The 11,536-nt window shown below is 36.0% G+C and overlaps 1 protein-coding gene across 2 annotated transcripts in view; it reads left to right on the forward strand.

The window, feature by feature from the left end:
- Positions 1-11,518, forward strand: part of LOC126373269 (cytosolic carboxypeptidase 1-like) — an 86,468-nt gene extending 74,950 nt beyond the window's left edge. Inside the window, exons 22-24 of one of the 2 annotated variants that reach the window (XM_050019335.1) lie at positions 1,607-1,783; positions 7,818-7,936; positions 11,068-11,518. In XM_050019335.1, the coding sequence (XP_049875292.1) occupies positions 1,607-1,783; positions 7,818-7,936; positions 11,068-11,146 (375 nt within the window). In that variant the 3' untranslated portion in view covers positions 11,147-11,518. The other variant, XM_050019344.1, reaches the window with a different exon arrangement.
- Positions 11,519-11,536: the final 18 nt, after the last annotated feature.

Below are 11,536 nucleotides of genomic sequence, written 5' to 3' on the forward strand. Positions count from 1 at the left end.
TTGTAAAATACATAGGCACATGTGTATTCCGTTTTTTGTTTATTCCCTGGATCCTATCCCAACTGGAAAGGCGTGTGATCTTATGAACTATTTGTTTTATTGGTATTAAGGCGGTTTCAATACGATAATTATCTACCTTAATTAACTAATTATTACCGAAGCCTCTCAGCTTCACAATTTATGATTCAGATTAATTATAATGGTGAAGTAGGGTTCTGCGTGCTTCGGAAGGCACGTTAAGCCGTTGGTCCCGGTTATTACTTACTGATGTAAGTACGTAGTCGTTATGAGTCATGTCAGGGGCCTATGGCGGCTCAGTAATAACCCTGATGACACCAGGGTTGATGGGGTTGGTAATTCAGCTCACAATCCACACGATAGAAGAGAAAGTAGGTCGGAAGCAGCTAGGGCAATGTACAAAAAACGTAGATTGTCAGTCGCAAACCTTGGTCATTAAACACAAACCTATGAATACTATGAGGGTGGCATATTGTAATCAGAATAAACCCTCAATAAAATTAAAGAAGAAAAAAAGGTGGCCAGCAAACGCAGTGCACTCGCGAAAATGTGTGTAAACCAAGCTGCTACGTACGTGCGTACTGATGAAACTCTCATGACGAGCGCGCGTCATCTATTACGCATTAGATCATTCAAGAACATTAGCTTAAGTATTCTATACGGGGACATTTTCAGCACGATTAAAACAGACCCACATTACTTTATCCTCTATCATATCATACAATATCTCGTCCATTTTTATAACATAAGTTCACAACTATATCGCAATGAAGGACTTAGGTAGCAACATAATTCTATACTTTATGTGATGAAAATATCAAACAACAATTATTTTTATACATGCCTCTGCCATTCATAAACTGCCTATATACGTCCCACTACTGGGCACAGGCCTCCCCTCAATCAACCGGAGGGGGGTATGGAGCATACTCCACCACGCTGCTCCACTGCGGGTTGGTGGAGGTGTTTTTACGGCTAATAGCCGGGACCAACGGCTTAACGTGCCCTCCGAAGCACGGAATCATCTTACTTTTTCGGACAATCAGGTGATTCAAGCCTGAAAAGTCCTTACCAAACAAAGGACAGTCTCACAAAGTGATTTCGACCATGTCCCCATCGGGAATCGAACCCGGACCTCCAGATCGTGAGCCTAACGCTCTAACCACTAGACCACGGAGGCCTCTGCCATTACATTATATTTTTGTATAATTATGTACCCGAGCAATGAGAAAATAGGTAGGTGATTATCCCATTAAATCTGTACAACACCATCTATATTGTTTTTGGAGAACGTAGCCTGTAACGTTCCTCGTTGGGGTATTCAGAGGTACATCCACTGCAAGTACGAACTAAGTATCCACACATCACAGAGCTTTCTGTTAGACCATCCATTCATAGGTATACGTCCAATTTATGTAAGTACGGTCACGAGTATTAATATGTATACACTTTGAAACCATGTCACATTAACTTTTTTGACAAATTAAACCGTAAGTCTCATTAAATGTCAAATATATGTTAGTGTGACAGGGTTCTAAAGTGGGTACATGATATTGCTCATGACTTTACGTAACCTATTACCCCACAGATGCTCCCGGCGCTGATGCATCGTATATCACCAGCATTCGCGCTTGGTTCGTGCTCGTTTCGTGTGGAACGTGAACGAGAGAGTACCGCGCGGGTGACCGTGTGGCGGCACCTCGGCGTCACCCGCTCATACACCATGGAGGCTTCCTTCTGCGGCTTCGATCGTGGCCCTTTTAAGGTAACCACACTATAGAGTCCCCGTCACGAAAGATCCCCGCGGCCGTGGCGCTAACGTCCCAATATCTGCATAAAATAAGCTAGTCTCCAACTAGTCAAATCAGTTACTTTTACTAAACGTCAAAACCCGTTTTACTATTGAATTTGTATGTAAAGTCACAGAAAACGTAATGAAATGTCGGACTTATTATTTTTCTTGATTAAAATTCATAAATAAGTTAAGTAAATAGAAAAAGTAAATAGTTCTTCGTCAGTTTTACATCTGTCTTTATTTAGTAAGAAATCATAATTTCATTATTTCATAATGTTATCTTTGTCTTAAGATACTACCCAATCATTATAATATGTCATTTACTACTCTATTATTTCTATTTGAAAAATAAACAGCTAAAGTACAGGCTTACATCTACTTATTCGTTTCGTGGAATGTGGAATTGATGGTAAACACGCATATGACATCAAAATAATGATTATATTGAGGTAGTTATGTCATGAGTTCACGACATGTATAAACTCCAGATTTTTGCACAAATGGTTCTTGAAGAACTTTCATTATTAGATTTGACTCAGGTATATTTCCACTTCAGATGAAACTAAATTATACCTCTATAAATACAGGTTGTTCAACTCAGAATCATGGTCTGAATCATCCATCTCGGTATTCGTTACGATGCCACTAACACCTTTAGCATAGTTAAATAATATTTGAAAAGAAAAATAAATTCATCATGTAAATAATATACATTATCTATTAATATATTTAAGAAGTCTCATCTGAAAAAAGCTTTACACCTTTAAATATGAAATAAACGCAAGCTCGTGAGTTACAGCTGTAGCCAATAAACAAATATATTCACATGAGAAAATGATTACCCCGTGTTTCTACACGGTTTAATAACGACTAACATCCCGTCTCACTTATTTTCCAATTAGAAATGACGACTTAGAGATTAATGATAACGATAGTGGTTACATGTGGGCTAATACAGCAACGGCGCTTGCCAGCCAGATAGCCAGATAAGGCTGCAAATGTATCTGCTTCGTGTAGGAAGACTAGTCATGTAGTCAACTCGCCTGTTCTTTTATTAATGAACTCATCTGGCTAATGTTCTAACCGTACCGCCAGGGAGAATGTTTGCATTTTTAACAACCAACTTTAGCCACATGCCGTTTTTTGATAGGTTATCAATTATTCATTTCATTCAGCGTTAATTTTATTCAGTAGGTAACATAGTTGCACTTTGAATCGTCATTTTTTTACATAAGCAACGTCTCATCCGCCTAAAACTACTGCAGCTTCTCACAACCTGTATAGCCGAGGAAAAAAAGCCTCTTGCCATAGAGGCTGCCAATCAGCTCGCGACACCAAACACTTCAGGACCCCGATACCGACCCCGCCGGCGTGGTCGACGATTTCCCTCATTCAGCGCTTATCGCTATCGACCCACTAGGGTCGATTAATTCTTTCAAATTTTTTTCCTGTCAGACGACGCCCTGAGCCGAGGTTCGCGCCCAACTGGGCACCCTCAGGCCTGTTGTCTTAAACGTTGTATCGGGTGAGAGCCTTCAGCGCTCCCCATTTGTTCGGCCAAGTAGTTAATGCCATCTGCGGCAAATCTACAATAAGTCACGTCAAAAAAAAAGAGGAAAAACAGCTGCGGCCCTAGACGTTATTAGAAAAAATAGTAATTTGGTTGCCTAATATCAGTTCCCAGACAGTTAACCCCATGCATTCACCTTTCTAAATAATCACTAACCTTATAATAACCTTTTTTAAAGATTCTGTTTAATTACTTAAAACTATTCAAAGGTAAATTCTGAATGTCAAAGGGAATCTTATTGTAAAAACGTATACATTGCCCCTTAAAAGATTTAGTGATCTTGTGCAGTCGACTGACATGTAAGGCAAGTTTCTTTTTATTCCACGGATTAGCCACGTGCATGTGTTTCCAAACAATCCTATATGTTTTTTTACATATTAGGTATTCATAGATATACTGTGATGAAATAGTTAAAATACTATTTTCTTTAAATTTATTTCTAAGTGACGTCTTGGGTCCCAATTTGTAAATCGCCCGAATGGCTCGCTTTTGCAGAACAAAAATGTTGTTGACATCTGCAGCACGACCCCACAGCAAGATATCGTACGACAATAGGCTGTGGAAGTAGGCAAAATAAACTAATCGCTTGACCGCGAATGCTGCTTTTTGGACAAATTATCAATATGAAGACTCCATTGTAGCTTAGTGTCCAAAATAATTCCCAAAAAAACAGCAGTATCCGTGAGGTCCGTGAGATTTTTACAATAACAGAATCAGTATGGGAAGGAAGAATTGGTCTGCGCCCAGTAGTGGCTTTATAACCGACTGGTTATGCGCTATAATAAGATCACGAACTATCCTTAAATATGAGTTTTAAAACGTGGACGCGTTCTGCATTGCGTGTACAAGTCGATATGTGCAAAGGTCTCGTGATTACATAAATGGCGTCAGCCCTCGCGGCACGCGGCGCACATTGGGTCGAAAGTGCTATTGCAGGGACTTACGATTCAACTTTCGTTTATCACATATTTGATTATGCCAATAGATAGAGCTAATCAAACACAATAAATGTTATGTTAGGTCATTTTTTCCTAAAGTTTATACTTTGGCCAGAAAAAAACATTTTCTGTTTTTTTTGTATGAAACGTATCAAAGACAGTTAAATTTCTGCCAAGTCCATACCGATCCAGCCGCGAGACCTTATTTTCTGTAATCTTTGTCTAGTTGACTACTCAAATGCAAAATCAGCATCTGCCTAAAGTTGCAATTCTTTGAAAGAAATGGGTCAGAAAAAGACAAAAAATTCAACATTTCAAAATTCAGTTTTATATTTTATTAATTTATTATAAGCTTAGTTCTATGTTAAATACTATACAGAAATACATTACAACACAAGTGACAAAGTTAAAATGAACAAAAAAATATTTTGAAGGTACCTACCCAGAACATATAATTAATGAATAACCTTTACTTATGTTTTTTCGTAATAAAATTTCTCAAAATTAATTAACCTCTATATATCACTATTGCTCGCCATAAATTGTGACAATACATTGTTACAACTCTTATTAATTGGTTACCTACATAAGTTTTAACAAAATAATAATATAATCTTAAGAGATACTTAAACAAAAATATACTACTTAACTTGTAAAAGACAAAAGATATTAAATACAAAAAAGTTAGCCATTATTTTAAAATACTATTCACTTCACTATCACTAGAACTATCTTCTAAATTACTTGTGTCTATAAATTCTATATCAGATTCAAGCGAATAATGCAGCAAAAAGCTCTCTGGCTTCGGAAGAAAGAATCATTCCCTTTTGCTTTGTCATTCGAGGTCTAAGACTCGTTATCACTGGATCAGAAGACAATAGAAGATTATGCAAAATGTCTTCATTTGTCGCTGTCCTACTTATTTTTCTGGAATGGTTCTCTCTGTGTTTCCGGAAGTCTTTGTTACGAGCTTCTGCTGCTTCTTCAGATAGTTTTACTATGGGCATAGCACCAAAAATGGATATAATTCAAAATTTTCTCAGTACTGTAAAAACACTGCAAAGATGTATGTGGAATTTTATCCATGGTATTACATGCCATCGAGCTATTGATCCATGGAGCAGATATAATTAAACATTTTGGTGCTATGCCCATAGGAAAACTATCTGAAGAAGCAGCAGAAGCTCGTAACAAAGACTTCCGGAAACACAGAGAGAACCATTCCAGAAAAATAAGTAGGACAGCGACAAATGAAGACATTTTGCATAATCTTCTATTGTCTTCTGATCCAGTGATAACGAGTCTTAGACCTCGAATGACAAAGCAAAAGGGAATGATTCTTTCTTCCGAAGCCAGAGAGCTTTTGCTGCATTATCCGCTTGAATCTGATATAGAATTTATAGACACAAGTAATTTAGAAGATAGTTCTAGTGATAGTGAAGTGAATAGTATTTTAAAATAATGGCTAACTTTTTTGTATTTAATATCTTTTGTCTTTTACAAGTTAAGTAGTATATTTTTGTTTAAGTATCTCTTAAGATTATATTATTATTTTGTTAAAACTTATGTAGGTAACCAATTAATAAGAGTTGTAACAATGTATTGTCACAATTTATGGCGAGCAATAGTGATATATAGAGGTTAATTAATTTTGAGAAATTTTATTAAGAAAAAACATAAGTAAAGGTTATTCATTAATTATATGTTCTGGGTAGGTACCTTCAAAATATTTTTTTGTTCATTTTAACTTTGTCACTTGTGTTGTAATGTATTTCTGTATAGTATTTAACATAGAACTAAGCTTATAATAAATTAATAAAACATAAAACTGAATTTTGAAATGTTGAATTTTTTGTCTTTTTCTGACCCATTTCTTTCAAAGAATTGCAACTTTAGGCAGATGCTGATTTTGCATTTGAGTAGTCAACTAGACAAAGATTACAGAAAATAAGGTCTCGCGGCTGGATCGGTATGGACTTGGCAGAAATTTAACTGTCTTTGATACGTTTCATACAAAAAAAACAGAAAATGTTTTTTTCTGGCCAAAGTATAAACTTTAGGAAAAAATGACCTAACATAACATTTATTGTGTTTGATTAGCTCTATCTATTGGCATAATCAAATATGTGATAAACGAAAGTTGAATCGTAAGTCCCTGCAATAGCACTTTCGACCCAATGTGCGGCGCGAATTATATCGAGAGCTTTGACCAATAGCCGTACGACGTCTATCCACGTAGATAGCATTCACTGCGTCTAAGTATAATTCAAGTTGCGGTGCCGTGCCGCGAGGGCTGCAGGCTCTGCACGGCTACCAGCCCGCGCGCGGCACAGATTGGGTAGTTTCCTAGGTCAAATATAAATTATGAAATTCTGATTACTATATAAAGACAGATCTAAAAGTGAAACAAAAAACGGTTTCTTTTTTCTAAGTATTTAACTTATTTAAAAAATTGAATAAAAAATATAATAATAAAAGCGACATTTTGTCACATTATTCTATTTTAGGTATACAAATTCCATAGTAATTTCGGGTTTTGACGTTTAGTAAAAAGCAACTGATTTGGTTGGTATTAGTACTAGTTGGAAATTATACCGATTGCTTTGACCAATAGCCGTACGATGTCTATCCACGTAGATAGCATTCGCTGCGTCTATTGGTCGAACGAAACCCTCGAAATAAATGGTGACGCGCGCGGCGGCGCGGTTTGCCATGCAGAGCCTGCTGATCTATTTAAAGCGCAACAAGGATTATTAGACTAGCTAGCTAAGCCTATATAGGTTTTATGTTTTTCTCTATACGAGTCTCGGATTTAAATAGAATTGCGTAAATTCCTATGTAGTCTCATTATGTCTATAAGTAGTTGATTCTTAAGGACTGTAGCTTCAGAATAATAACGCTTGCATTATCAAAAAATGGAATGTACGTTAATTTTAGAATCTTCAAAATGAATATTATAGGCTTATACTACATAAGCGTGTACTCTTCACTGACAATCAGGTAAGATTGTAATCACACGCCAATCTATATATATATAGACAGCGAAACCATAAGTGACTTAAATAAATCAATAAGAAATTGTGTAGGTACTAGATTCAAGATAAACTATCAAATTCTAATAACTAAATAAAGACAGATCTAAAAGTAATACAAAACATTTTCTTTTTTCTATTTAACTTATTTATGAATTTTAATCAAGAACAAAGTAATAATAAGTCCGACATTTATTACGTTTTTCTATGACGTCATAGTGTGCTTTTTCATACAAATTCCATAGTAATTTTGTGTTTTGACGTTTATTAAAAAGTAACTGATTTGACTACCTAGTTGGAAACTAGCCTATTATAAATATAATAGTATGTTAACTAAATTGGCTTCGCGTCAATTGTGTGTATCTCTCTTCTCGTCTTCGGTGTGTTTCTCTAAGCACCCACTTGTTCCCACACTTGGTATTGGAGTACCATGGACTCTATTAATTAATTTGATATTCTTTCAGGGCTTCCACCTCAACACGCAGCACCTGCAGAATGTAGGCAGCGACTTCTGCGAGGCCCTGAACGGCCTTAACGACTCTGCTACCAACGTCGACATACAACTTACTAAGGATCTTAACGGGTAAGTGTATAACGCACCTCTAAACACCAATTTACTATTATAATTCCTTTTATATATTGTACTAGGTACTAGCTTTTACTCGCGTGCAATGAGTATTTTTTTTAATTCTGTTAACGGTACCTAACGCAAAGTAAAAACAGTAGTATGACAATGAAATATGTCTCACTCTTCTAGAGGTATTAAAAACAGATAAAAATGACAAACTGTCAAAAGTTGCTGGTTATGTCCGCTTGGCCTATTCATTGCGGAATTTTGGCGCTAGTGTCTATAGTGTATTTTGCGTTAGCTAGTATGAATTGATAGCTTTGGTATGTGTAGTAAGTAATATTATTATCTATTAGTAAACTACTTACATATTACTTACTATTTAATTGATTTACTTATGTACTTTCCAACAGAAACATAGTTGAGATAAAATTAGACGGTCTCGAAGATAACAGGCAAGTCGTTTCAGAAAATTTATTGATTGTTTAACTAACAATTAATTAACAGAGAATGTTGTTTGGAAAGTGACATTTAACAAGTATAGTCTATTTTGAGCTTACCCCATTGGGAAATAGGCGTGAGTTTATGTATGTAGTGTATTGGCATGTTTATAAATAAAATATTAATTTTGGTATTATGTTCTGTTGTGTTCAATAAATAATTATTGATTGATTAATGATAAAAACACATAGAAGGCTAAGTTCAAAAATTATCATTTGACTTGCATAATAGTAAAAAATACACAAAGACTGATTTTTGAAATAAACGGGAACAAAATATTTCACAATGGAATAGCAAAATTTTATGAAAAGATTCAAAGAAAGATTTAATTTATTCTATATCGAGAAATCGGCCCTAAGTAGACGACTAACCTAAAGTGAATTCAGCAAATTACTTTCTATATTAAAATAATTAGTTTTGCTACTTGTGTATGGTATTACCCACTTCTATTGTTTCCGTGTATGTTTTACGAAATTCGTAAAACGTGTTTTTTTTTATTGTTTGAATATGCTATTTGTTTGAAATTAATAACTAATATAATTTGACTAATTTAGAATTAATTCATCCAGGTGGCGCCTAATAAGTTTGTGGCGTAGCTTAGGCTTGTAATCAGGTTAGGGTTTTAAAAGTCTATAAAGCTGAAAGCTTTAAGCTCTTATCCCTGTTGTGCTGGGAACCACTTTACACGGAAAGCTACACGCTTCCTTTTATATTTCTTTCTATTTAATCGAGCAAAACTATGGCTGTTTGATCGAGCAAAATTATAGAAAAGTAATTCTCGTAGATATGGTCGTAGTTATTCTTAAATACAGACAGAAGACATGGTCTGTTTCGTGATATTATTGTCCCTTTCACGCATGCATGACACCTATTATTCATCCAAGTAATTTTTTACCTTTCGATAATTTACCTTTTTTATAGATTCACACTGCGATGCTTATCATTGTAAACTTATCTCTTGAAAAGCAATATAGTTATCGCACGTAGGTAGGTATACAAGTTTGCAAAGAGTGTAACATAAAATTGTCCACAATTTGGCTTATTAAATAATCAGCACCATCACATATATTATAATAAATAGCACATGTTTGTGATTTAAATTCTCTTCGCTTAACTTCGTCTAATTGTCGACTAATCCTCTACTGAAAGGACGATTCCCACAGCTGAAATATAAAAAAACTTGACAGACGGACGGACAAGAAAGTGATCATCTAAGGGTTCTGTTTTACCTTTTGAGGTCCGTAACCCTAAAGGTGCCTTTCCACCAGAGATGTGCTACGCTACGATGCTACGGATGCGTTTGATATCCACCAATCATATTCATTGGTGCACATAACTTAGCACCGGTGGAAACGGATTCAACTAAGATATGTTTTTTTTTTTATATGGCAGGATGCGTGCTATGGATGCGTACTGTGGATGCGTACTTTAGCTATGTTCCGAGCAGAGTACTATCGATACGTAGCATAGCTCATAGCACACCTACTTTGCGGAGGCGCATCTTCCTCGCACAGCTACATAGCTTAGTATTAAGAAAGAAAGAAAGAAAGAAAATATTTATTTCCATATTGGACGCCACATTTACAAACTTAAATTTCAGAAATTAAAAAAAAACAAAGACAAAAAGACAAAAATTACAGACATGCAATAAACATTGGAGGCGCCCAAAAACAAAAATGTAGTGGTGGAAAGGGTCACATAGTTTCGTAGCGCAGCTTATACATCTTCGCAGCATAGCACGTCTCTGGTGGAAAGGCACCCTATAAATGGTTAACTTACCCGCTTCCTACTTTTTACCGAGCCGTATTATAACATCCAATAAATACATCTCTACAAGATTCACAAAGTCCAACCATTTGTAAGATAAACGCGGCAATGTCACGGTTGTCTCACATAACAGGATAATAGTTTATGTACGAGTTATATCAGGAAGACGGGAGTCCCGCCCACTCGGGATTTCCATAATAAATCCTCATTTCTGAGACCGACTTGCAGATATCAATGACGTTTACACGTTGTGCATGTAATTTTGCTACTGCATATGCTAATGAGAATACCTATACTGGGGGATTTATTCCCTAAAGATCAAAAAGAAGAAAACTTAGAAAAACTTATTTTTCCTTCAGACGGGACACTGAATGTTGTTTACGTTTCCGGCCAAGTACTTAATGCCATCTGCGGCAAATCCACAAAAAGTCACGTAAAAAAGTTGTTTACATTTTATAACAATTTATCTCGAATTTTAGGTATGAAGAACTAACAAAATTTAGGAACCCTCAACAGTGCTGCCGCCTACATTTCAGCTTCTAGTTTTTATCCTCATTGACCTAGTCGGAAGTACATCCTTCGTAAGATGAACTTACATCATCATCTCCTAGCACATAGCGTTGTCCCATTCTTCACGGGGTCCACTTACCTAACCTGTAGATACTTGTGGGTCGGGGCATGATGGAAACGATTATATTTTCTCCACTGACTTGTTTACGAGCATTTTCAGTTTTTAACTCATTCAAATTCAGAAAAACACCCGTTCCCATTCACTTTTCCCTCTCGCTCACTCAGCGCTCTCTCCTTCACACACCTTAACGTTCCGTACACATACATAAAGTAACAAAATGCTAACAGTTTATTGTATGGTGTTGCAGTGAGATAGCTGTGGACAGCGAGGCAGGCTCGGGCTCCGATAGCGTGCTCAAGACAGACTCAGACGAGGACTTCGACTAGCTGCAACCTTCTAGACTAGACCTAGGATAAGCGCTTCCAAAAATAACGTTCATTTCTATACACAAAAAACTTTAGCAAAGACGAAATCGTCGAATTGTGACTCAACGTGGAGCGGGCCCGACAAACATCGCAACGCAAACGCATGGCGCTGTCGCTTTTTAGAAATGTTTATTATCATTTTGTTACGAATTTACATAAGTTATTTATCGCCCTAAGTTTATATATTTAAGTTATAATTTTGCTGCGCACCAACAAAATCTTTGTCTTTTACGCCTGTGATCAATCATATTATAAGGTTGTTTTGTTTGATGTGATATTAATTAAATCTTAAGTGGCTTGTGATCTCAATAATAAATAATGAAATCTCTACAATCGTTTCATTTTGAAATT

The sequence above is a fragment of the Pectinophora gossypiella genome, chromosome 2 (assembly GCF_024362695.1).
Source record: "Pectinophora gossypiella chromosome 2, ilPecGoss1.1, whole genome shotgun sequence".
NCBI classification, from domain to species: domain Eukaryota; kingdom Metazoa; phylum Arthropoda; class Insecta; order Lepidoptera; family Gelechiidae; genus Pectinophora; species Pectinophora gossypiella.